The sequence below is a fragment of the Drosophila biarmipes genome, chromosome 2R (assembly GCF_025231255.1).
Source record: "Drosophila biarmipes strain raj3 chromosome 2R, RU_DBia_V1.1, whole genome shotgun sequence".
NCBI classification, from domain to species: domain Eukaryota; kingdom Metazoa; phylum Arthropoda; class Insecta; order Diptera; family Drosophilidae; genus Drosophila; species Drosophila biarmipes.
The window spans coordinates 7,584,841-7,610,121 of NC_066615.1; the positions used below are offsets into that span (position 1 = coordinate 7,584,841).

Sequence of the window (25,281 nt, forward strand, 5' to 3'; positions counted from 1 at the left end):
CAATACCTATCGACTCACCAAAAAAAAGGTGCCACGCCCACTCTAACGCCCACAAATCACCAAAACGCTTACATCTGTCTGCCGCCCACATAACATCTACTGGAAAAGCCGGTAGGTGGCGCCCTAAAATATTGCTTTGCTGCTGATATATGTATAAGCAGTTTACTATACTTTTGCTCCGTTAAACTGAGTAACGGGTATCTGATAGTCGAGGCACTCGACTACAGCGTTCTTCTTTGTTTTATTTATTGTTCATCAAACGATTAACACGCCTTCTTCTGCACTTAAAGAGTACAACAAATTAAAAGATTTAGAGCGTAAAAAAACAAATTAAAAGCTTAGAATTTACATTTATTAAACAATGTTTTTGCATTTTAGACTAAATTATAATTGGAGAAGAAATTTGTTTTTTAAATTAAATTAAATTTATGTACTTATAAGAAAATATCTTTTCTTTCTCTTATAATCATTAGTTTTACAAATAATTGCTGGGAATTTTATTAATTTGACTCAATTAAAAAAAACCATAAAGCCATTTAAGTTTTTGGCGTATTACGTCATATTACTATCGTTTATTTTCAATCACCTCTGTTTTAATTGTTCGCACATAATCAATTAGAAAAGTATGTAGCTGGTCTTATATTTACGTTGAACACAGAATAGTTTTAAATAAGTATACAAGCATATCCATGGCAACCGTGGAATTGAGAATCTAAAACAAAACCCATTGTGGGACTATGTTCTTCACTTTTAAAGTTCTAATCAGCTACTTGCATGTGAATTTCTTATGTTATTTCATATAACTTATGTATTCTGGCAGTCTAGCTAAGTCAGTTTGTTGATTTTTGAAGTTGTCAATAAACAAAGGAAGTTAGCAAGTTTGGATTACAGAAAAACAGATTTTTTGAGAGTAAAAATAAGTTGTTTTAAGTTTTTCATAGAATGGTGTTCACTGCAAAGCCATTTTCGTAACCAACTGTTAGGGAGCGAGATAGTAACTTTCGTAGATAATCGGGTTTTTAACGTCTATACTTTCTAAAGGAATCAAGCAATGTCGGCACAACGAAAATATAAATACGCATTTTTCGATCACTGCTTGAGGACCGAGAGGCTTTTTGGGATTTTTTTGACTTGTTGATAACGCTGCTTTTGGGTGTGCCTCTAAAAGAAGGTTATCATCTGAGCGTCCGGAATGGAATGCAAAGCGGGATGAATCATTTCATACTTATTATTTCACCATACTTGTCGATCGAGCTGTGAGTATTTTCATCTGTATGGAGGGCACTTGCAATACGCAATAGGTTCAGTAACGCGTCCGTTGCTCGTGAAGCAGAATGAAAGCAGTTAAACACATTGAGGAAAGAAAACTTGGGGAGGAAGACCACGAAGTTCCGGTTCCTCCTCCTCTCCCACCGCATCCCCAAACATATCAGCCCATCGCAAGGCAAAATCAATTCGTGGATCGGAAGGATTGTTATGAGTGCCAACACGAAATCGCTCAGAGGACATTGAGCTATGAAGACTACCAAATTTGGAACCGCTGTCGAGGATGTGTCGTGAGATATTGGTAATTATTAGTGATTGCTGAAACAAATGAAGCCAATTCGAAATTCCTTTACAGCGAAACTTGTGCATTCAAAGTTAATTCAATTGAAGAATAAATATGAATCATGTAGGAGATGCGTTCACTGGTGGAAAGAGAATTCAAAAAGTCCCATAGTTACAAAAGCAACATGCAACCGGAGGAATGATGCAATTTTTCTGCAGTAGAATCAGTCGGAGCTTGCAATACGAACAGAAATGTCGGACGATTTGAGCTGCCCCAGCTGCGATAGGAAACCCATGATCAGAAAAACATACTTGGCTATATCTCGAATGAAAAAGTTGAAGATGGATTTCTGGTGAGAAATAATTCCACATCGTTTTATTACATCAAATGATATTTTCTTTCTTTCCAGCGCCTTATGTTGCGGCCGGCGATACTGTGGGGTTGGAATCTATAAGACTGTTTTCAAATGTCGCTCGTGTGGCTGGAAGGGCAATCCTTACTATTCAGACTTAGATGCGTAAATTTCTCATTCTTGAAAAGTAGGTCACGATATCATATCAAAATGTCAATCATCTGTTGTTGTTTGTGTTTTCAAAAAGCTGCCTAACTTGTAAAGCTTTGAGAGAGCACGTGTAAGAAATAGCCAATAATAAAAAAGCTCCAAGAAAACAAATTCTATACACAAAGAAAAAACATTTCCTTGATTTTAGTTCATTGTCTTGAAAGTAAGGAATAATTCACTAACAAGGGCTAAATATGTTAATAAATTTAAAACCCATTCTTTGGAGACCACAACCAGTAACGAACTCATATAAGATTTGTAGATATCCACTTTTGTAACGAAATACATTATTTATTGTATGTATGTATGATTTTAAATGAAAGATTTGACTTTAGTTGCTCGGGTACATCCACTTCTATTAATATTTGTTGTTATTTTAAATAGATAATAGCAAAAATTACCATATTATAATGGTAAAAAATGTTTTTCAAAATAATATATGATTTCCGTTCAGAAATTTTCTGACTTTTAATTAACATCTATATATATAAAAGAAAGTCGTGTTAGTTACACCACTTATAACTCAAGAACGGCAGAACAGATTTGGCTGAAAATTGGTAGGGAGGTAGCTTAGAGCCAGGAGACGGACATAGGATACTTTTTATCCCGTTCGACAGCGTTCCTCTGTGACTTGACATGAAACGTCAGTCACTATAAAACGTGGTATAACAAAAAAGAATTAGACTTGGAATAACAAATCGCAAATCACAGCTATGTAATTGACGTAAAATGACAGCTATGTAATGACGTATGGATGACAATTTGATATTTGTAAGAAATCAATATTAAAACTATTTCTATGAAATAAATAATTAACAAGTGGATTGAAGTGAAGTGAAGTTTAATTAATAATGCCGCGACCAAGACGATCGAATCTTTCCCGACAAAGCCGTAATGCAAGAAGAATACAAAATTCTGCAAATGAAAGGACTGAAGAAGAACAAGAAATTGCACGTGAAGAGCGCCGCAATAGTATGGCTCGACTTCGTGCTTCCCAATCACGAGAGCAAAGTGAAGCAGCCCGTGAAACTCGGTTGGCAATGCAGAATCGTCGAGCGAACAACAGAACAATACAACAACAACAAATAGATAATTTGCGACGCAGAACAAGATATTTAGCTGATTTGAATCGAGCTGCGTTTCGATACGATTGCAGCAATGATTACAGCTTGCATCCTAGCGTTTGCATTGGGCAGATGGACGTTGTTTGCGAGTATTGTGGTGCATTAAAGTTTTCCGGAGAAACGCCTGGATTATGCTGCGTTAATGGTAAAGTGAAATTGCCAGTGTTGACTCCGCCACATGAGCCATTGTATTCATTGCTTTGCGGCGAAACACAAGAATCACGCCACTTTCTTGCAAATACTCGCAAATACAATAGTTGTTTCCAAATGACGTCATTTGGGGCAGATCAAAGTTCGCCGGGTCAGCTGGTATTTTATAAAAAAGAAAACTGTTTCTATGCCGCGCTGAAAATAGAATTATCAAACCCGCAGATAAAAAGAGGAAAATAGCTTTACGTTCTAGTGGATACCAGTTCTTGTAATGATCAAGGTAACTTTTAGATGCCAATCGGACCGAAGAGCACACCGGACAGAATTAAATAAATATAGAGATGGATAAGAATATTCCGCGTAAACTTTATTATTTTATTTATTTATTATTTATTTATTATTTTATTTTTTTAGTTTCAATAGTTATTTCAAAAACATTGTTATAAGCCAAAATTATAAATTACATCTTTAATATGTGGAAAATACTACACAAAAAACCATGGCGTTCTGTAAAATCTTTCTTAATAGATTTAAATTGAAGTTGAGTGGATGGCTTTTTTTGGTTTAATAAATGAATATATTTCTTGTTTTTTAGCACCGCCAAATGTTTTGGGAAAAAACCCATCGATGATGCGGTGTCCGCAGACAAACGACAGTGGAATATGAGGCTAGTACCAAGACTCACTTGGTGGCCCTCCTTATCTGCTTGCTGGGGTAAGTTATTCATGTTTGATCCTTTTGGCAAGTACACTAATCGAGATTGTTAGGGACATCTGCTGCTGCTGCATTCCGTACTGCAGGAGCTCCTGCAAATCGGCCAATCACATCTATAGTAGCTGTGGAGCCTACTTGGAAACAAGAACTAAAGCGCTGTCTTAAAAAAATCTCCAAGAAACGTTTATTTAATACAATTCTCATAGTTTAAAACTATGTTAATTATCTCAGTCTAAACCAGAAAAAGAATAAACATGTTTAAATAAATCAAAAATCTCATTTTCCCTGCTATTACTAGCGACAGACACTCAACACTCAGAGCAATGATGTCTATCTGTGTATGTATAGCTTACCCGCGTGCTACCACTATTAAGTATACGACTATAGTTCGGAAAATAATGTTGCCTACTCTTATGTGCTAAGTAAATATTTATAGCCGTAACTTGTAGAGTAAAATCTTATTTTTACTTTTAGAGTTAAAAGGTATGTTTACCTATTTTCGTTGAAGAGTATTTGCAGTGCAGGAAAATAGTTTCCGAATCCATGTTTATTATTTAGACACTTTTCCAAGTTATTTTAGATTATATTGATTTACTTGAGCACTTTTAAATCAAAGCCGACGCTTTACCTTGAGTTATCCAAAAAACAAATAAATATTTACAAAATTATGTCTAAATAAAAGAAGTATTTTGCGAAAATTGAACAACGCCCATTTTTAAGAACTAAAAACAAAACACTATAGCAATTTAACAGTTTAACTTTTATATAAAATTTGATCATTTTCATTCAGCACTGGTTTTTATGTTTTACATCTGTAACATTTTAAATAAATAGGGTTTTAATTTGTAGGCAAATGTAGGTTACAAGAATTCCACAGACAAAAAATATGTTCTTATGATTACTCATTTTTGGAAAGAGCGAGCTGCGTATGAAAAGAATTAGCACGCACAAAGATCCGCTCCCTAACATACACCAAAAAAAGCTTTTCGTTCCAGTGAATTCCAATTTATGTCATGACCAAGGTCTGCTCTAGCTCTCTCAGATAGGAAGCATGGGAGGGCCACGCGAATTTCGGGCCCTTAGTTTGGTGGCCGAATCGGAACGTGAAGCACATCGGTCGGAATAAGGTAAGGAGAGAAATGGAGAGCCAGAGGCCGCCGAGCTATAACCCCCAGCTAGCTCAAGCCGTTTTAAATCAGCCACAAGCAGCCCAACCGCTAGTTATACAGGGTAAATAAACAAAATTCTACCTAAGATGCAAATTATTATTTTTGTGAACTAATCTTTGTACATACATAGATTGATGATATGCATTGATTGAGTTGAATAACAAAAAGTATCCAAACTTTATTTATATTTTTATGTTTCTGTGTTTATGCTTTCACCTTGCGTGAGCATACTTCGACAAAGCTTTTGTGAAAATATAATCTTATCTTATTGTGTTCTTCTAAGCGAAAGAAAGATGAGAAAAGTTACCTTAAAGACAGATGTTAACAGATGAAACATATATTTCTTATTTTTAGCACCCTTCAATGTTCTGGGGAAACATCCATCTATGGCCACGTGCCCGAACTGCGGAGTCCGCAGGCAAACTGTGGTCGATTATGAGCCGAGTAACAAGACTCATCTGATAGCGCTTTTCATCTGCTGCCTGGGGTAAGTGAGAACCTATAGATCTTTCAACCCTTCCACTAATCCTGTTTCTCAGGGGCGTGTGCTGCTGGTGCATTCCGTACTGCAACGACTCCTGCCAGTCGGCCAATCACAAGTGCAAGGCCTGTGGAGCCTACGTGGGAACATTCAAGAACTAGCGATGCTGAAAGGCCAATATCAGCGAGAACTTATTGTATTAATCGTAAGAAACCCCTAGCCATTAAGAATAATTTGTTGTTTTGAGGTTCAGTTCCAAAAAGTGCTCCCTACTTTTGTGCGCAGATCAAATATTTGTTATACATATACGAGTATATGCATCAAAATAAATAATAAATTGATAATTGTACAAAAATGGACTCTATAAGGATAAAGGTTCCTTGTCAAACATGTAGGTATTCAAATATTCAACTCTCGTTTATGCACTTATACATAAACACGCATGAGTGATACATTTTGCAAAGCTATTAAAAACATTATTGATAACTGTCGGCGCTTATCAGCAAAACTCGGAATTCTTCTTAAATTCGGGAGGAGAGTTTTGAGCGAAAATCTTTATTTACTGAGTTGAGCTCAGTTTTGGAATGATGTCGTTCAGGAACAGACCAGCTTTCAAAAGGCGGTCAGCGGAGGTTTACAGAAATTTGTCGGAGCCATCTCAAAGATCGTTAGGTCCTGGGGACCTGAAGTTATCTTGGAGCAAAAGAATTTTGTTTAATTTGAGGTATGGTATAGAGCTCATCCGAAAGCTGATTTTTAAGATTTATTTATTTTATTGTAGGAACCTCTGCTGCTGTGCAAAACAAAGAAACATGTAAATTGTGTCATTAAAAGCTGAAGTCTTAGAGGCAAGGAGTTTATTTAAATATATATTTTCAACATAAAATGCAATACCCGCACTTAGACTCTGCTAATTTTTCTTATCAAGGTGTAATATGTAAGAGTACTGCTGGACAAAACGTCACATTACTTCCCCATTGCATCATTTCTGTATTTACTTGTAACACATGTCGAGATAGACGCCTCACAAACAAGTATTTTTTTTAATTTCGAAGTTGATCTTTAACAATATATATATAAATAACAATTACAAAAGGTTACAATTGTGATTAATTTATTAACAGTCGGATAAATTTAAAGCACAACTGTTTGGTGTCGTAGGACCAAAGTTATTCGACAAAGTTAGTGTCATTTCCTTCTAAAAAGGTGTTGAATAATGGTTGTCTTCATAAATTCATTGTTTACCAGACGTCGTATTGTACATAAGTTACTTAATATCTAAGGAAAAACTTGTTTCGACCTAATATTATTAGTTTTCCTCAAAACATAGCTCAAATACATCATATTCTAGTTATGGGTTTTTGTAAAGCCATTCTTTTCCATTTCTTCTGAAAATTGGATACTAAGGAGTTTACTTTACCTAAAATTTCCATCTGAAAAGCGTCAAAAATCAGATAATTTTTTCCGGTGGAAAGCACTTTCGTTTTCAACCAATTAAGTTGTTTGACTTCGTATGTAGACATATAATTTAGCTAAGAGCCAACAAACACGATAAAAAGCTTCAGAATAGAGCTTTGGCAGAAAACGTTGTTAGCAACATCTGTAGCTGAAAACGGCAGCTATGGACTCGGGTTCAGTTCGTGACTGGTGGCCAACCGAAGATGCAGTACAACCAACAGCAGCCGGGGTATCCGCACCAGACGCCTCCTCCGAGCTACGAGCAAGTGGTCCATGTGCAGGCGCCAGTTCGGGTGGTTCACACAACAGCACCTCCGCCCGTGGTGATCATACAACGTGGGTTTTCAACCTTGGACAAATAAGCTCTATTTAGGCAGTCCTTCACTCGATTCACAGATCAAGCCGTGCTACCCGTGGGTCCCGACCCCAGTTTCATCACCTGCCCGCACTGTCACGTCCAGAAACTGACCCGCGTCGAGTACTCGCCCAGTGTGAAAACGCACGTCATGGCCGCCATTCTCTGCATAGTTGGGTAAGATCTCGGGACCCGGTACTCCAGCCTATCTTATCTCTCATGGAAAATCTCACTGAACAGCCTCTGGTGCTGCGCCTGTCTTCCGTACTGCGCCACCAGCTGCATGAATGCAAATCACTTCTGCGGCAATTGCAACAAGTTCGTCGGCGTCTACAACGGCGATTTGTAAACCCAGCAAACAATAAATATGTACAACCAAACGAACCGATCCAAACGAACCGAACCAAATCGAACCGATCACACCCTCCACGCACAGAAACCCACGAATCACCTACGAATGCGAACATTTTTGGTCAGGTGTCGACAGACGGACGGTGAAATTTCCCTAACAGGGTAAACAATCGGGTCGGCGAGCTTTTGGCTTTGCTTGATAAGAATACGCGATACGAGCCGCCTTTTTCCACGGCGCTCCCTTGAGTCACTCCCCAGCGATTCACACGCCCAGTAAAGGCCACAACATGGAGCCCGTCTATCCAGCCGCACCCTTGGAGGCGCCCAAGGGATCCGAAGCCGCAGTGCAGCAGGCGGCCGCGGAGCACCAGCAGCTCCTGCCTCCGGCGCCACCGAGCTACGACCAGGCCACCTCCATTCCGGCAGAGACCTCGGGACCGGCTCCCGACAGACCATCGTCGGCGGTGCCCACCACCACCACCCAGCACACGGTCGTGGTGGTGCCCACTTCGCCCTACGGCCCGGAACCCATGGATGTGCAGTGCCCGCATTGCCACAACTACGCCCGCACTCGGGTCTCGTACCGCCCCAACTCGCGCACCCATCTGATAGCCCTGATACTGTGTCTGTTCCAGTAAGTACCCAGAAAAGATAAAGCTATGTGTTGGCCAGGCCAGCTGAGTTGGTAGGCAACCACTCTGCGCTTTAGGTATATCCAAATAGTGTTCGTTATAAAGGTAGCCATACGGAATATCCCAAACTGAAAAATTAGTTGGATTTTGGTATTTCCTTGGGGCTACTTAATTTTGGAAAGTCTTGTCGATTAAGTCGATTAAGTTTTATAACTAGCAACCACTCTTTCACAAAAATATTTTGTGTGTGCTAGCAATAAAAATATCTGTGTCAATGCAACCATCAAAGAACTCCAGCGCAAGAGTTTATCTGACCGATAAAAGGCCATACAATTGTGATTGGTAACACTATTTCGATATTCGCTTTTATCAATGATATGATTTAGGATAGGTTGATAGGTGGGCAAATAAACAAGTTATTCACATAGCAACTTTCAAGCATTGTTGATCACTCAAACGATGTATAAGGTCTGCAATTACATTTATGTTTATATTCAAATGATTTCAGTGGAAACCAACTAAGCTTGGAGTAATATACAAATTATAATTTAGTTTGAAAAACTAAAGAACGAAAGCTGTCTCATTGTGTTTAGTACATATAAAACTTTCGTATGACTCATTTCATCGGTTTTCCCCTACAGGTTGTACTGCTGTGTGTGCCTGCCGTATTGCATTTCCAGCTGCATGAACACGAATCACTACTGTGGCATGTGCGATCGTTACTTGGGCACCTACGATCGCAAATGAGCTACTCAGGAGTTTTCGTCTGGCCACATCGCTACGTGTACACATATTCTTCAAGTAACTAGTTAATAAATGGTCTGAGGCAAGCAAACTGAACCAAAACAATGTATTTCGTACTTGAAAGTGGCGCTTGAAGAGCTTAAACTATGCTTAGAACCTAAGTGTATTAACAAGGTATGCTGTTAATTTGTAATAAATATAATCCAGATATGTATATGGACAAAATACAATAAACCCATTAAAAAGAACAAAAATAAAAACAGGTTCTTAATATTCTAATTATTAAAGTCGTGTTAATTTTTTGTTATAATCTTGATTACAAACTTGCAACTTTGTTTAATTTGCTAATATAACGTCCAAGGGCACTTTGATAACTCTCATTTATTTACCGAAAGCTTAGTTAGTTACCGACATTTTTTATCCGCACTTCGCTATAAGTATCTTTATCGGACATCCTATTCTCTTACGTGAGATAAGTTGGATTCACAATGATACCCACTGTGTGCATTAGATAAAGCTCGGTAAACAATATCCGAGAGATACTTTCGGTTTTGCAACAGCCCGAAAACGATTGCTCAACCGGCTGGGCTGAGCTTTTCCAAGCTCGCTCCGACCAGAGCCAAAAACTTGAATACGATTCCGAAACTGAATCTTTACCTGGATCCGAATCCGCTGGCAGTTGTGAGCGGCGATCGAAGTGCAAAAGACGCCGACTAGTAGTAAAAACGCAGAGTAAACAAATTCATCTGCTGAACGGGAACCGGAATCTCTTACTCATTACAAAAGAAATCAAAAACAAGGCTGAACTTCGCACTGAAACTGGGGCTTTAGAGCGATCTTGAAGATGGATCAGAAGCGCGCCATGCTGTATCCGCAGGTGGATTTCAACACCCCGAGCGCCCCTTCGCCGACGCCAACGAGGGAGTTGGGCAACCCCATGGGCCTGCCCGTGGAGGCTCCTCCGTCCTACGATGTGGCCGTGTCTGTGCCTGTGGTTCCAGTGATTTCCGCACCAGCAATTGCCCCAGCACCAGCGCCAGTGGTTGTTGTCGAGCAGCCAGCACCACAGCCGCCTACAGTGGTGCCCATTGGTTGGTAGTTTACTCGGTAGTTTTGGCGTAAAGCTCTCCTGACGTCACTTTTTGCTGTTGCAGATACTCTGCACTTGGGTCCGAATCGAAGTAGGGTTCTTTGCCCCGCCTGTGGGGCCAACAAAACCACCAGGATGACACACACCGCTAACTCCAGGACCCATATGGTAGCAGGTCTACTCTGCCTAGTAGGGTAAGATTCGTTTTTGCTAAAAGTAGTCGGGGACCCTAGTCTATTTTTATTTATCCTTTTAACCACTATTTAAGAATAATTTGTTCTTTCAATCGTATTTGTTATGGATGCTTTCTCGTTCTCATTGTAAATTATTATGTTTTTTTAATAAATGTGTCTTTTGGGCTTTAAGCTCACAATTAGTTTATGCGTATGCGAAAAAAAATTGTCTCAAAATTAATAGATATTTTTAACACTAACCTCTTTCTTATAGTAAAAAATTTAAAAACAGTAAGAAATGCAAATCCTATGATTTAACTTTTTTTTTTAATACATTAAGAAAATTAAACCTTTAAATAATTTTGCTATTTTCCTCCATACTGCTATATTTTTCAGATTTTGCTGCTGTGCCTGTTTCGTCCCCTATTGCATGAATAGTTGCCGCACAGGAAATCACTATTGTCGCAAATGTAACACCTTCCTAGGAGCTTACAATCCAAAAGGGATAAACTCATGATAAGACTGCGATAAGATGTGACCCGGATGCTGGAAAAAGACAGAAGAGTTAAAAGTTATAAATAAACACAAATCAGCTGATGCTTGCCAGCAAATAAGTTAGGATTGTACAGCAGCCTTTGATTTAGCAAACCTTCGAAAAGAATTTAAAGGTAAATACCAAACGGGAATATGTTTTTTAAACCTCTACTTGAAGAAGATTTATATTTAAAAATAATAAACACTACAAAAAACCTAAGCAAAACCGCTTACCTTCAGCTTTGTTGCTGAGCAGCTGGCCTCTGGCTGGCTAAAAAAATTAAGGCGTGGGTTAAAGCTTCGCTTGGCTTGACAATAAAAATAAAACAAAACAAATGACAAGGAATTTTGAATTTAAACTGTTTTGGCGCCCAAATGGGCAGAAGAGTTGCCATATGAAACAAACTCTTACCAACACTGCGTATGGTCTTCTATCGATACATCGATAGCCGCGAATCGAGCCATCGAGCAATCGAGCGATATGGCAATGCTGCCGCAGCCAAAAAGACAATTGCAGAAAGTTTTTTTCACAACAAAAAGCCACCGAAAACGCTCAAATTAAGCAACAAATGCGTGCCAAAAGCGCAGCGAATCTCCACTGAGGCCACCGTGTGTTCGTGGGCGTGGCAAAGGTGGTCGCACAGCAGCAAAACATCACAGGAACGGAGCAGCGCAGCAACAGCAGAGGGGCGGGCAGAGACAGAGGCGGCGGCAGAGGAAAAGTCGGGCATTTTCAGCTGCTTCTTCTTCTCCGTTGGATTGGATTCGATTTGGATTGTTGTTTTCCCAGCAGCGCCCAGGCGTTCCTCCTCTCCACGTATATTATGGACAAGAAATCCTCGCCGGTGCGACGACAAAAGCGGCAGGCGAAGGTGATCGAGGAGAACTTCTGGGACTGCAGCGTCTGCACATATAGAAACTCGGCGGAGGCCTTCAAGTGTCGCATGTGCGACGTGCGGAAAGGTGAGTGACCCCAATTCCGATTCCGAATCGCCAGATTCCCCTGATTGCCTGGCATGCGTTCCGGTTTTCACTTTCTCGATCGACAATTGAGTGGGTTTTGGAGGGATGTGTGCATCCATCTGCAAGGCTACACATCGTTACTTGTCACCAGTAGCGTAATCTGTGACTTGGCATCGGATGTATCTTATAGATACGCTACCTGGTCAGTAACAAATTATTATTTGCTGCAGCCTTTACGATGAATTTTATATTTCTAGTTCTTGGCTAACCTTTCCACATTTATAAATATTGGTAATAATATTGTTGAAATTAATTTGCTGTGCTATAATATAATTTTAAAATATGCCTATTATTCATTTTTATAAAAAAAAACCCTTGCTAACAGTGGTTAGTGGTTATTGTTCTTCGTCATGCAAAATTTTCAATTGCACAGCTTATTTTCAAGATCAAGTTGGAGATTTATGATGAAATAAATTATGCTCTTTCTTTTATACACATTAAAACTAGGGAATTCAAATGTGTTCTAAATTAGGGACTTAACAACCGAGTTATTTGTATAAATGAAACCAATATAACTCAATTGTATTTTGAGAAAGTGAAAAGCGAAACACGCCTGACGAGCTTACTAGGTCAATCATTAATTTTAAACTAATAATCATCAGGAACATCCACGCGCAAGCCGCGCCTGAACTCAGCGCTAGTCGCCCAGCAGGCCGCCACTTTGCCGGGCGCCAGCGCCAATATGCCCAACGGGAAGTCCGCCTCCGGGTCGCGGCATGGTAGCGGACACGACCGGCAGCGGCACAAGCGCTACCCGGCCCGGTTGAAGAACGTGGACCGATCTACGGCGCAGACGCGCGAGGTGACGGTCAACTCGGTGACCGTGTTCATCACAGAGTACAAGGCCAAGCCGGTGAGCAGCCGGCGCGAGTCCAGCGAGCAGAGCTTCAGCGAGAGCAACGACAGCCGGAGTTAGAGGGGCCCTCCAGGCTTCCTCACGCCCAGCTCCACGATATTCTAAGCCACGGTGCCCGGTCCCCTGTTACAAGTTGTAAATTCTAAGTGTTAGGCCCCTGGCGATAACAATTGTAAATCGAAATCCGTTTAAGTTACCAAGTATTAGGCCACATTCAAAGCCCAGAAAGCCACGCCCCACAAGTTCATGACTTCCAGCCCAGGCCAAGTTGGCGAAGCAAAGCGAAGCGACGGCGAGTCGATTGCATTTACACGACGCTCTCCAAATCCAATCTTAAACTACGCTAAACCCTGTAAATAGCGATGCATGAGTTCCCCGAATATCTCTGTCTCGTATCGTAATTTTAGTTGTAATTTTATTCTGCTACTCTAATCCCTAATTTATTGATGAAAAGGCAACTATGTATAACCGCCGTGTACATGTTCAACAAAGATATCATTTGTTTTGTAAGTGTCGATTAAAATATGGTTTAACTAAGTGCAAGTTAATCTCAATGTTCCACTAGCAGCGCCCATCCCCAATGGTTTGTTTACCTATTATAACCTATACTTTTTTTTAACTAGAAAATGCTGCTTGACAACGAAGAGTAGGGAGGAGAAAGCCACATAGCTTGGTTGTAGACAATTTGCTAATTTTAATTCGTTTGTATACAAGACTGATTAAGCGTTACCAACCAGATATATAGACGCCCCCACTCGCTCCCAGCCCGAGTCCGATTTTGATTTGGTTTTCAACCAGGAAGGATATCCTTCCGGCAAACAATAGACGAATACTCGAACTCGCAAAGAGACAATTTTGTACTTAGCAGAGCTTAAACGCTCTTCCATCATAGCAATAATTACTTAGCGAACAAACAAACAATGAAAAAACAAGAATTTTGATATGAACGATTGTATTTAATATTGGATAACGGATATAATGGTTTATAAAGTGCTTGATATTTGTATTTTGAGATAGATTATTTAGCCACACAGAACACACACACACACTCCTCAAAACTGCCGACTGTAGTCAAAGAATAACTTCCAATAGACAAACTTCAATTTGGATTATCGAGAACATTTACAATTAATATGAACAGTTTGTATTCCAAATGCTTGGCCAGTTGAGCATTAATCAGCAGCAACGACAAAGACAAAACTTATGCAAAAGCAATTAAAGCCGCACTCACACAACCACACGGATAGTTAAAACTTGAATTCCAATTGTAAAGCATAAACTTTTAAAGCATTATAAAATACATTAAATAAATTTCGAAAATGCTATTCCAAGTCGTCGTTGTCTTCTCCTGCCTTTAACAGTTGAGTTTAATATTTTTTATTTGAGCTTATCCGACTTGCTAAACTTTTGTTGCCAACTTTTATTTTTGATTCTTTTTATGGCTGACATTCGGCTTAAACTTTAAAGGTCTTTAAAGAGCAAAGGAGCAGAGAGACCCACCCTGCCACCCTGCCACCCTGGATGCCAGTACATCTAGCACATCCACCGCCTCCCCAGGACCCCGGACCACCCACGCGTCGCCCTTCCTTCCCCGCTTCGCTATGTGTGTGTGTGTGCCTGGACGGGACGGGGGGAGCACCATCTGTATCTGTATCTGAGTATCTGCTTACGCGTGCTCCCGGCTTCGAGTTTTCGGGCCTCAGATCAGAGCAGGTTTCTGCCAGAGTTTCGGTTTCAGATGCACGCAAATCGGGAGCAGGAGCTGGAGATGGAGCTCCAGCAGAAGCGGGAGCCGGAGCCACTGCTCTGGTCGATGGCTACGCCTTTGGCAGCTGCCTCAACTTTTCGCACAGAGCCGGAGCACATCGCACGCTTCGCAAATAAATTACAAATTGTTTCGTTCCAGCTATGCTGCCACAGTCGAACCTCCCTAACTCCAACCACCATCTGTCGCACTTTTAATGTATGCATGTGTACCATGTTCACTGTACCTATTGGAAATGCTACTTTAATGCTTTTCCAAAAAACAACTTATTTGAAATTAATATACTGTCATTAAATTTAAATTGTTTTTTACAAAATAATAATAAAATCTTTCAAATCCCTTTTAATTCAAAAATACTAGTTACACAACTAATTTTCAACCTTGCCTAAAATCAGTCAGTATCAGTTATAAATACTTCATTGAGGCTTAACAAATATTTATACAAATTATTTAATAAAATCCGTTAAATAATCTAAAAACCTTTTTGTATTTATTGTAAACCAAATTTAAATAAAGTACCTACTATTTATATTATAATAAAATTGTGTAATAGAAGTTAGTTCTTGTTAGCAAGACTAAAAATACAAAAATAATCCGCGCGAAAAATAGTTTTCAAGAGTAATCGTGCTTTTAAAAATGGTCCATTCTAATTTTGTGAGGTACGAAAATAGTTATATAAAGAGTTACTTTTGAATACGGACATAAGCTCTTTACTTTTAAAAATAGTTTCTTAAAAATTGTGCATACTTAATTCCCACTGATTACACAACTATTAAATTTGAATAGTTAAATTGTATTGTTACCTAATTCAGTTAGCAGTCTTAAAGAATCTCTACTGTAGTTACGTACAGACACACACAATGCCTCCCACTTCTCACACCCAGTCGCAGCCCTCGCGCAATTCGCTTCAGACTTCTAGCTCGGCGTTCGAAATGCTGCCGTTCGTATTTTCTCTAAAATGTTAAAATTCACAGGACCTCCCACCCATGTAACCCCGGTTTCCATCCCCCTAGGTTGGCCCACAGGCGGCGGCAGGACCTGCGTTATCAGCGCCACACTCTGTGCGCTTATCTTCCATGTGCGCTTCGTTCTTGGGCTCCATTGCCAGTTCCAGCCCAGCTCCAGCTCCAGCGCCTCGTCGTCCTCGTCCTTTCGTCGTTCGTCCTTCGTGGCCCTCCTCCACCTTCTTATCCGTTTGTTTGTCCGTGCTTCCGTCTCATCTGTGCGACCGTCCGCACATCCTGTGCCACCCAACCGGTCCTGAGTCCTTCGTCCTGCCTGCCCCCACCTCGTCCCTCGCTCTGCGTCCTTGTGTGTAGTTGGAAACTCTCGTTGTGCTCGGAGGAGCGAGAAAAAAGAAAGTAGAGAAATCAGCGTTGCAGCATTTGGAAAATGTTAAAAACTCCTTGCTCCTGCTGGGCCCTGCCTTCGCATGACGCATACGCCGCGCTGTCCGGTTGGAGGATCGCCTGTGAAGAAAGCGAGGACGAGGGCGTGGGATTAGGGGGTGGCGCTGGCTGTGGGACTGGTAATCCCCGCCAGTAACTTGAGCACTTTATGGCACAACGCGCACGTGTGTCTGAATCGGTACGTGTGTGTGAGAGTGTGCGTGGGTGTTAGATAACCAATTCCGAGCGGGGGAATCCCCTTAAAGCTGCGATAGCTCCCGGTTTTAAACACTCTTTAGGCTTTAGCCATTTTAATTACATTAAAAACTTTTGCAGGCATTAGATAAATTGGAGCCGAAGATGAAAATGAAGATGGAGCCAAAACCTACGAAGGCAGCGAACGGCAAACTTATGTCACTTTGATCCTTGCGAGTTACTTTGGGCCAACTCATGCGAGAGACAATGGGGAACTACCCTCCGAGTGTCTCACCCCGCGGGGTAATCAAGTTAGTCTTTAAAATTGAAATTCCAGCATTAGGCAAGGAATGCGACCATCTATCCAAAAAGGGGTGCCTGCCAAAAGGATTCAAAAGGGGCGGAGGAAAACTGGGCTGGGTTGGGGAAACTCGCTGCCGCTTATCTGTTTCAAATGTGCCACAGCACGTCGAATTTCATGCACCAAGAATCATTATTCGTCACCCATTACAGTCTGTCAAATAAATCTTTACTAATTGGAATTGCATTTTCGAGTCCTTACAATGTCAAAAAATACTTCAATCTTCTACTCAGCGCATTTTAGGTGTTTCAAATCAATTTAACACCTGTTTAAAATTTATCAAGTTATAGCAAAATATTAGCCTATATTCCAATAACCTGGCCCGTAAATCTAGCAAGTCTTGACTGAAGCGGATATTAGTGGCAATACGGAAACTTAAAACATTAAAACGTATGTTCCACTTATTAGCTACAAAACCCCTTTAATATGAGTATCCTCAAACTAAAGCCTAATCGTGAGTTTTAATATTAACCTGACATTTAAAAACTTGGTGGTTATTTGGAACCTGACCCATAAATTTACCAGCAAATCTAAACTAGACCTTTTCTTATAAGTGCTCCTAAACTAAAATATTTTCGTAAGTTTCAATATGATGGCATCCACATAAACTGACCCATAAACTGACTAGCAATTGGCACACGCTTTTTTCCCTAATTAAAGTTCAAAATTAAAGTTCCTCGAAGAACGAGGAATGTACGACAATCGCAGTGTCACCATCACCCCCTCGGGTCCTTTGGCAGCCATCGGACCCCCCTGGAACGCCTCTGGCCCTGCCAGCTTGGGCCGTCAGCTTCATTGTGTTTATTTCTCATGTTAAAATCAAATTCCCGCGTGTGCAATTTTTCATTTGGCCCGAGAGCCGGAGTCCCGAGCCCGGCGGAGGAATGAAAGGGAAGTGGAAAAATGTGTAAAGGTGCGTGTGCCATTGCCGGGGAAAAACCCGGGTGGACCCGTGGGGGTGGCCTCAGGGGTGGACTTGGGGTGGTGTGATTGCTCGGCTGGCTCTTCCGGCGTGCTGTCTGACGTCAGGTGAAGTCAGCTTAAAGAACAACTTTGCCTACAAACTTTTAGCGCCAGCTTCAATTCTTCCGTTTCCCAGCTTTTCCCTCACCATTTTCCCTGCGAACGCGCTGAGCTGCATTTTGGGTAACATTTTCGATACCTGTCGGCATGTGTCGAGTACCAAGAGGTATTCCCCGTCTGCCCACCTATCTGCATCTCCGACCTCGGCTCCCAGCTCTCGAATTCTCCTCCTTGGCGCCCGCATAACTTGCGCTCTAAACAAAACAAAAATGCGTTGGCAAAAGCGTAGGACCAGAGACAGAAGAACCAGAGACAGCGGATGGAACCCGAAGGCTGGGGCTGCGGAGGAGGCGTGCCGGGGCAGAGGCAGCTGGCTACGATGACTACGATGGCGATGGTGATGGCGACACTGGCAACAGCAAAGGCAACGTTAGTGGGACACCCTAAGACAAAGGAGTAGATCAACTTTTCTGACAAGAACATATCAAATTGGAACGAACAGCTGTTGGGGATATCTAATGAAACGAAATTTGTAAGAAACATTGTGTATGTATTCGAAAATAATTATATACTAGGAGGAAAGCAAAAATAACATAAAGTCGTTTCAAGATATGGTGCTTTTAATACGATATTTTTCTAATACCCAAATTGCATTTAATAAATATTTGCAGCATACTTTTATACACCATCAATAACATACGATGGTAAATTAGTAAACATATTTTAAATAACAAAATTTTAAATCTATTTCTTATTTGCATTTGCATTTAGATAAATATAATCTGGAAAGGACATTAAAATTGGCTAAGAAAATGATTGATTAGTATTAGCTATCATTGGGTATTATCCATAAAACGTACATCGTGATGATTAACGAATAGAATGGAATTATAGAAGACTCTAGAGATTAAAACCTACTGTTGTGTATTTCAGTGTCTTTGTTCATTTATCAGAATTTTGGTTATTTACTCAATGGTTATAATAAATAACTTAAAAGCTGTCTGAAAGTATGCCACCATATATTTCGAGTAATTTGGAGCATACTTTTAGGTGAATTATTTAAGTGATTTCAAAACTGTAGAGCATTTTGTGACACCTTATAGTTGACTTAAGACAAAACTTTTGAACCCCTCAAAGGGCGAATCGGGAAGGGTATCCCTTCATCGGGTTGCCCAAGCCAGCTAAGCCGCTCCATCCTGCCTGGATGCCTGGCTGCCTGGCTGCTCGCTGGCTCTGGCTCTGGCTGAAAGGACAGCGACAGGCCGCCGAGGACGAGGACGAAGGAGAGGCCGAAGAAGAGCTGGGGCGCCCGAGAAGAAAGGCAGGGGCGGAGAGCTTGGGTCAGAGGGAGGGGGTGGCAGACACGACACACCAAGTGTACAATAGCTTTAAGCTTAAACTCTCGCACACTTGCACGCACACACACTCAGTTGCCGCACACACAGATACATATTTGGGAATACAGGGCCACGAGCAACGAGCAACTCGAGAGAAAAAACAATATTTTTGTTGCTTTTCCCCGCTGCGTGCTGGGAAACCAGAGAAGTGGAGAAACGATGGCCCAGCCTTGGGGCGAAGTTCGTCTGCTTGTTTAAAAGGGGGCCATGTGGGGGCAAGGGGCGGTACGCGATCGGTGGGGCACCCTGTATTTGCAGCTGCTGACGGGGAAGAAAATTCACGGACGAACGCTATGTGTCCAAGTCCAAGAAAGAAAAATACTTGCCAGGCGACAGCGCAGCACAAACAGCCAAAGCTGCCAGGGCTGCGGCAGTTCCGAAATATCCGAGCAAATATTGGAGTATACCCTATAGCATTGACACCCGCGAAGGTCCCCGAATTGGACTCCCACGAACAGCTGAACCAACTGCATTGGGGCCTTTATTTATAGACATATCACCGGGCGGCCCCGGGGAAGCTAGTAAGTTCCCGGAAACCCTCATTTCTCCCCATGAAGAATGAATACCCTGTCACATGGGTAAATAATTTTCTTATAAAACAATCCATTGTTATAGATATAAACCAACCTTATATCGGGGGAAGAACCACAGCTTATTCCCAAGGCTTATGGGCAGGCTCCCTTATATTATAGTTTCTCCAGATCTATAAACGAATAAAAGATCGGGTTATTTTACACATCGATCATGAACAGCATTATTTCGGGTAGTTTTGACCATCGTTCAGTTCCGAAATAGGTCATTCGGAAAGCGAATCAGCGCCTATCTGCGATCAGAGCTAAGTTTGCTTTCTTATCAGGGAACACCGAAAATTAAATGATATTTTTCGGTTTGTACAGCTGACGGGGGACCGATAAGAATCCGGCCCTCCGCCCAAGAGGAGCGCATGAAACTGCCGGGGGAGTACAAAGTACAAAGAAGGTATGACAATAGTTGGGAGAACCAAGGAATTGGTAACATTCAATGTGGGATCCGTTAGTTTTCCTGTTTTATGAACAAGCTTGAATGATGTTAAACAGACTATACTTTGTAACTATAAACTTTTTAAATAATTTCCTCAGTTAAGGGTTCGTTTGAAATGCTCTGGTATTATAATGTAAACAGTTCTGGTATGTTTGTTATTGGTAGTACTGTAGATTGATTTAAAAGCCTCCTTGGAAGTCAATTATGTGCCTTAAAAAGTAGAAATTATATAGTACTAAAGTTTGGGATACTGTACAGTTGGAGATAGCTTATATTGGGAAGTAAGTTATGTTGGGGGATACTATATACAGAGTGTCATACAGAACTCGGCAACTGCAGCCCTGGCAGATTGGAGCAGCATGGAGGGAAGGCGACGGCAACGACAACGGCAACGGCAAAGGCAACTAAAGGCAAGGCGGCCAGGCAAGACGGCCAGCTCCAGCAATAGCTATATGGCTATAGCTACGGATACATCTACAGCTACAGCTACAACATCTACGGCTCCGAGGGGCCGGGGCGTGGGGCGCAGCGCCCATTTGAGGCAGCCATCAAGTAGCGAATTCGCTGCCACGCCGTCGAGCGTTTGACATTTCCCCATACTTGCTGGCGCGCCGCCCCGAAAAGTATCTGAAAATCGATGAAATTCAACGCAGGCAGGCGGCAGATAAAAGAATCCGCTACTTTATGGCGCGTCCGCCACCAAAATGTCCCGTATAAATGTGGCCCGCAGAGGCATTGGCAACGAATACGAAACTTTGCGGGGCCGATCGCCCCGGCAAGAACGGGGAAAATCGAGTGGATGCGAGCGGGTCGAGCGATTGAGATACTTTCTGGTACGGATTTTACCCCCTCCAACTTCGCCTCGGCCAGCCTAGTGGTGGGTAGTGTAGTCGAAAGAGAGAGAGAGAGAAAGAGAGAAGGAGAGCGGAATTCTCTCCCTGTGGCACAGGTATTGGTGAGTAGTATCTGTGTGCGGGCCTGCTGAATGTATCTCTCAGTGGCTGAATGAGCTTGAAATGCGTTTTGAAAACACAACGGTCGTGCTAAAGTTAAGCAGCTCAAAAAGGGCCCTTAAGTCACAAAAATGGGTAAATAAGATTTAAGCCTCGCTACTCCGCACAAATGTTTAAGGAATTTTAAAACAGGAATTCGAAAAAAAACCCACCAAACATGAGATTAATTATTTATTGCCTACATTTCGGGGCACGCATGAGATAGTCAAACATTGCAATTATATGCACAGAAACGCACAGACACACACGCACGGCAACCGCATAGACAGTGCATTCCATGCACATTTCATGCATTTCCTTTGTGCTGGGCAACTTATCAAGTTTCCTGTCCACCAAATGCAACCCCAAAACAGCCTCAACCCCTCAAAGGCACACGCACACGCCCCACCGCCCACCATTAAGCATATACAATATATTCCGACCATGTACTGAACAAACTGCAGCAGCAATAGCTGCAACTGCAACTGCAACAGCAACTCCATCAACGGCAGCAACATCGAGGCAGGGCAGCTACAGCAACACAATCGCCACATCGCCATCAGCAATTCCGATTCCGATTGCATTTTTGTTGCACGCACATCATTTTTGTGTGGCTGCGGATAATGATTTGGTTACATTTGATTTGCTTGCCTATTTTTATGCAACAGAAATACCCTTAATTTACCTTAGGCCAAAAGCTGGCAAATCTGTTAACACCTTTCCGGATTTGTCTTTTAGCCTGTAGCTACAGGATATTTTTCGGCTTCAAATTTATTTTGCAGAGATTTCTAAATGCATTTTTAGAGGTGGCAAGCCGAGTAGTTTTTTAATCGAAAATTAAATTAAATCCACTTTCCTTTCGATGCAAAAAAAATTGCAAATTTACCTTTATCTTTTAAACTTTAAGATGCAATTTATAACTTTTCGGAGGCCGGGGACTACGTTTCGAGGTATTAAAATCATTGTTAAAACAATGCCAATATGGCCATGGATCTGTTGCAATAATTAAGCTTCAAAACTTTTCCCAGAGCCCATAGTTTGCAATTGTTTGATCAAACAAAGCATGAAAAACGTTGTATTTTATCAGGTATTTTGAGTAGAGTTTCCGATATCAACCCGTAGCCGCACTACTTTGTTTAATCCGATATTTTCGCATGCCCAGAGCATCTAAAAGGGCACTACAAAACTCAGCTGCAGTTGATCCCTTTTCGATGATAATTCTGCGGTTGAAAGGAAGTGCTATCCTGTCTCCCGACTGCCGTGGTCAACGGTTTTAATTTATTTATGTGCTATCCGCATATATTGCAACACATTTTAATATTCGGTTCGGGGCGTGGCGTCGGGCAGCCTTTGCAATTAACAGGAGCAGCTTGGGGCTGCAGGGGGCAGCTGCGGTTCGAGGGGCTTAAAACGAGTCGCAGAGATCCTAAGGCGGATCAGGCAGGCTGGCAGGTGGCTGACACAGAAACCCGGCTGCCAGGCGAAGCCAAGCAACAGGCGAAGCAGCAATATTGGCAGCAGCAACACCAGCAGCAACATGCAACATGCAGCAACAATGGCGAGCACCGGACAACGACAACTCTTGACATGCATATGCAAAGGTCTTTCCCAGGTTTTGCGGCTCACAATCAATTTGAGAGACCTTCGTTCGCTTCGCATTGGGAACCCGCCAAAATGCAAATGACGACAGCAACAACAGCAACAACAGCAACAACAGCAACGTCAGCCCAGAATGAGAACTTTGACGAAGCCTTTGATGTGCGCCGTGGTCGGTGACTTAGTCACCCCCTCACAGAGCCCCTCACCGCACCTTTGCAGCCCAGAAGAGCCCAGAACGCAGGGCCCAAGGCCCAGAGACCGTAGCCCATATGGCACGCAATCCCGAATAATCAATATTGGCGAGCAGTCCTAGCCAACGAAAAGGACGGGCTGCCCAGGTCAAACTGAGCCAGCGGAAGTCGTTGTCACATCAATGGCGACAAAGCACTTCCGCCGCTATTCTGTTCTCCCTCCTGGACAAAAGGATGCTGCCTGTCTGTGATTTTCCTCAAAAGCGGCAGGCAGGGTTGAGAGCAGCAGCATCAGCTTTAGAATGCCTAAATACCACACTTTTACTTTTTATTTGATCTTCAAGATCGTTCAATGTGATCTGAATACTACAAATAATGTGTTTAACAACAAAACTATAGGATAACAAAAGTGTTATTTTGTTAAAGTTTTAATTGTAGAGCCTAAACTATCAGATATTCATCTTCAATAACACCTTTTATTTTTCTCTTTATCTCAACTATTCTTCTTTTGGTGTTTTACCTGATTTTGGAGCATCTCCTTGGCAGAACCTGGTTCCATTCCACTCTCCTACGACACCAAACCTGGTGCTGCGTCGAAGGGGTGAAGAATGGGTCTTGAGGAAATTCTAGGGGACCTCGGGAAGAGAACGAAAAGTGTAGAATTTCGGGCAGGCGTGGAGGCTGAACCCACCTACATACGACGGCACGATAACCCCTTATCGCTGTGAACTGGCGTAGGGCCTCTGGAATGTCGGAGGGGCTGGGGCCCTCGACTGGGGATATATTCCCCCAGCGCTTTTTTTAACGTTTTTCCTCAGGTTTCGCTTTGATTCGTCGCCAGTGCCGATCGTCGTCTGCTCTTTGTGCATTCTTTCAGTTTGTTTTGCGTCGTCTCTCTCTGTGGGCCTTTGTCGCCTGTTCTCGGCTTTCCGTTCTCCGTTCTCCGCTCCCCCAATTCTCCGTTTTCCCGTCTTCTGTCTTCCGAGGCATGCAGTCATCGGCGACGTCGCTGAATTTCATTTCAGCCAAACCAAACCGTACCAAAACACCAAAACCAAAACCGAACCCAAAGCGAACTGAACCAAACCGATGCTGATTCATCGAAATTAAAAATAAGTGTTTTGTATCTGTATCTCAGGGCTTGTTTCACATTCGCCGCTGCGTTTGTTGGTGTTGCTGTTTAGTTGTTCCTGATACTGGTGTTGCCGTTTTGGTCATATTCCACTGACGGTTCCGATGGCTTCCCTATTTTCCCTTTGCCCAAAGGCAGGAATGGGGCTTTAAAATCGAAACTCTCCAATAGATACACGTGGAAATTGATGTTGGTTTGCAATTCAAACTCTTCCCTGCTAGATTCAATATCAACATCTTAAGCCTAAAAATTATGGAAGTACAAAATATTTGTGCAGTAGTGTAGAAAATCCATCATATTCAGTATCATTGGATGGGATTAGCCAAAGTATCTTTTAAAAGAACTTTCGTATTTCAAATTTGCCTAGCTTAAAGGGTCCATTATTACTGAACGGAAAATTAAAGAATAAGGTTAGAATTCAAACTTATTTGGTCGCAGATGTCGGTTGCGGGTGAAGACGTTTGACCATACTAGTCATTTCTTTAAACTACAGTTAGATATATATCTTCTTCGATATGTAACATTTATTTTTTGATTGACAATAAATAATATAAATCTGTAAAAATCTTAGAAACTGAACACATTCAGCTGATCTGGGAAAGAGCCTGCCACTTAACTGAGGTTCCCCAGGGAAACTCTGTATCACAGCGCCCCGATTAGTCATCGAACGCTTCCTGCTCTCGGTTCAAGGACACCTGTTTCCACATTCCACGCCGAGCGAACGATCCCTGGCATGCAACATCCGCCGCCCGAACCCGAAGGCAGGTAGCTGTGTGCCGCTGCCGTGATAACCTTGTCAGATGGTGGTGCTCGGCTATGGCCTACAGCTTGGGTGCTGGAGTGCAGAGTCTAGCGGGCAGAGCTAATGGTGGTGCCTCGCACATATCCTTCCTTGGACACCTTGGGCGGCATTCACGGATGTGTATCCATGACACGCACACACCGCTACACTCGCACACACCCAGGGGTATCCAGGGGACACACATACGGACGGGTCCGTTGTGGATTAAAATTTCTTCGTTTCTCTACTTTTTATGAACGTTGAATGCATTTCCCTTGGCGAAGAGGGAACTCAAGGCACGGCTGGGGGCAGCGGAGAGAGTGGAGGGGGCATTTATTTTCGGCATTTGAAGTTAGTCCTTTGAAAAAACGGGGGTTTGAATTCAAAGCGCTAGACCGAACGAATCGCAGCGAAAGGGACAGGAATGGAAATGTGCGAAGGGTTGCTCGCCGTCCTCTCCCCTCGGCTGTGT

General features: G+C 42.1%; 6 protein-coding genes and 1 long non-coding RNA gene across 9 annotated transcripts; all 7 read left to right on the plus strand.

Annotated features, from left to right (window-relative positions):
- Window positions 1-1,216: 1,216 nt before the first annotated feature.
- On the plus strand, window positions 1,217-2,568 carry LOC108026729 (uncharacterized). 2 transcript variants are annotated; one of them, XM_017097840.3, is made up of 3 exons: window positions 1,217-1,567; window positions 1,622-1,901; window positions 1,959-2,568. In XM_017097840.3, the coding sequence occupies exons 2-3, from the start codon at window positions 1,801-1,803 to the stop codon at window positions 2,068-2,070; spliced, it is 213 nt and encodes a 70-aa protein (XP_016953329.1). In that variant the 5' UTR covers window positions 1,217-1,567; window positions 1,622-1,800; the 3' UTR covers window positions 2,071-2,568. The 2 variants fall into 2 exon arrangements, with proteins under 2 accessions (XP_016953329.1, XP_050743388.1); XM_050887431.1 differs by having other exon boundaries at window positions 1,677-1,901.
- Window positions 2,569-5,134: 2,566 nt separating this feature from the next.
- Window positions 5,135-6,108, plus strand: LOC108026581 (lipopolysaccharide-induced tumor necrosis factor-alpha factor homolog). Of its 2 annotated transcripts, none has more exons than XM_017097535.3 (3): window positions 5,135-5,226; window positions 5,623-5,755; window positions 5,808-6,108. In XM_017097535.3, exons 2-3 carry the CDS (start codon window positions 5,655-5,657, stop codon window positions 5,908-5,910), a joined length of 204 nt encoding a protein of 67 aa, XP_016953024.1. In that variant the 5' UTR covers window positions 5,135-5,226; window positions 5,623-5,654; the 3' UTR covers window positions 5,911-6,108. The 2 variants fall into 2 exon arrangements, with proteins under 2 accessions (XP_016953024.1, XP_016953023.1); XM_017097534.3 differs by having other exon boundaries at window positions 5,168-5,329.
- Window positions 6,109-7,378: 1,270 nt separating this feature from the next.
- Window positions 7,379-8,064, plus strand: LOC108026946 (lipopolysaccharide-induced tumor necrosis factor-alpha factor homolog). Its single transcript, XM_017098160.3, has 3 exons — window positions 7,379-7,543; window positions 7,604-7,739; window positions 7,803-8,064. Exons 1-3 carry the CDS (start codon window positions 7,411-7,413, stop codon window positions 7,909-7,911), a joined length of 378 nt encoding a protein of 125 aa, XP_016953649.1. The 5' UTR covers window positions 7,379-7,410; the 3' UTR covers window positions 7,912-8,064.
- Window positions 8,065-8,178: 114 nt separating this feature from the next.
- LOC108026945 (lipopolysaccharide-induced tumor necrosis factor-alpha factor homolog) lies at window positions 8,179-9,568 on the plus strand. Its single transcript, XM_017098158.3, has 2 exons — window positions 8,179-8,547; window positions 9,187-9,568. The coding sequence occupies exons 1-2, from the start codon at window positions 8,201-8,203 to the stop codon at window positions 9,290-9,292; spliced, it is 453 nt and encodes a 150-aa protein (XP_016953647.1). The 5' UTR covers window positions 8,179-8,200; the 3' UTR covers window positions 9,293-9,568.
- Window positions 9,569-9,946: 378 nt separating this feature from the next.
- On the plus strand, window positions 9,947-11,422 carry LOC108026546 (lipopolysaccharide-induced tumor necrosis factor-alpha factor homolog). Its single transcript, XM_017097496.3, has 3 exons — window positions 9,947-10,380; window positions 10,444-10,573; window positions 10,949-11,422. The coding sequence occupies exons 1-3, from the start codon at window positions 10,134-10,136 to the stop codon at window positions 11,067-11,069; spliced, it is 498 nt and encodes a 165-aa protein (XP_016952985.1). The 5' UTR covers window positions 9,947-10,133; the 3' UTR covers window positions 11,070-11,422.
- Window positions 11,423-11,556: 134 nt separating this feature from the next.
- Window positions 11,557-13,502, plus strand: LOC108026905 (RING1 and YY1-binding protein A). Its single transcript, XM_017098114.3, has 2 exons — window positions 11,557-12,049; window positions 12,712-13,502. The coding sequence occupies exons 1-2, from the start codon at window positions 11,911-11,913 to the stop codon at window positions 13,023-13,025; spliced, it is 453 nt and encodes a 150-aa protein (XP_016953603.1). The 5' UTR covers window positions 11,557-11,910; the 3' UTR covers window positions 13,026-13,502.
- Window positions 13,503-17,003: 3,501 nt separating this feature from the next.
- LOC127011004 (uncharacterized) lies at window positions 17,004-18,305 on the plus strand. The gene is made up of 2 exons (XR_007763998.1): window positions 17,004-17,064; window positions 17,774-18,305. It is a non-coding gene; the product is annotated as an uncharacterized LOC127011004 (long non-coding RNA).
- Window positions 18,306-25,281: the final 6,976 nt, after the last annotated feature.

Coding starts and splice junctions, on each gene's coding strand:
- LOC108026581 (XM_017097534.3), top strand. CDS start 5,239: ATGGAGAGCCAGAGGCCGCCGAGCTATAACCCCCAGCTAGCTCAAGCC. Junction 5,330..5,622: donor CCAACCGCTAGTTATACAGG/GTAAATAAACAA, acceptor TCTTATTTTTAG/CACCCTTCAATGTTCTGGGG. Junction 5,756..5,807: donor CTTTTCATCTGCTGCCTGGG/GTAAGTGAGAAC, acceptor CCTGTTTCTCAG/GGGCGTGTGCTGCTGGTGCA.
- LOC108026905 (XM_017098114.3), top strand. CDS start 11,911: ATGGACAAGAAATCCTCGCCGGTGCGACGACAAAAGCGGCAGGCGAAG. Junction 12,050..12,711: donor CATGTGCGACGTGCGGAAAG/GTGAGTGACCCC, acceptor AATAATCATCAG/GAACATCCACGCGCAAGCCG.
- LOC108026946 (XM_017098160.3), top strand. CDS start 7,411: ATGCAGTACAACCAACAGCAGCCGGGGTATCCGCACCAGACGCCTCCT. Junction 7,544..7,603: donor GCCCGTGGTGATCATACAAC/GTGGGTTTTCAA, acceptor CTCGATTCACAG/ATCAAGCCGTGCTACCCGTG. Junction 7,740..7,802: donor GCCATTCTCTGCATAGTTGG/GTAAGATCTCGG, acceptor CTCACTGAACAG/CCTCTGGTGCTGCGCCTGTC.
- LOC108026945 (XM_017098158.3), top strand. CDS start 8,201: ATGGAGCCCGTCTATCCAGCCGCACCCTTGGAGGCGCCCAAGGGATCC. Junction 8,548..9,186: donor CTGATACTGTGTCTGTTCCA/GTAAGTACCCAG, acceptor TTTCCCCTACAG/GTTGTACTGCTGTGTGTGCC.
- LOC108026546 (XM_017097496.3), top strand. CDS start 10,134: ATGGATCAGAAGCGCGCCATGCTGTATCCGCAGGTGGATTTCAACACC. Junction 10,381..10,443: donor GCCTACAGTGGTGCCCATTG/GTTGGTAGTTTA, acceptor TTGCTGTTGCAG/ATACTCTGCACTTGGGTCCG. Junction 10,574..10,948: donor GGTCTACTCTGCCTAGTAGG/GTAAGATTCGTT, acceptor TATATTTTTCAG/ATTTTGCTGCTGTGCCTGTT.
- LOC108026729 (XM_017097840.3), top strand. CDS start 1,801: ATGTCGGACGATTTGAGCTGCCCCAGCTGCGATAGGAAACCCATGATC. Junction 1,902..1,958: donor AAGTTGAAGATGGATTTCTG/GTGAGAAATAAT, acceptor CTTTCTTTCCAG/CGCCTTATGTTGCGGCCGGC.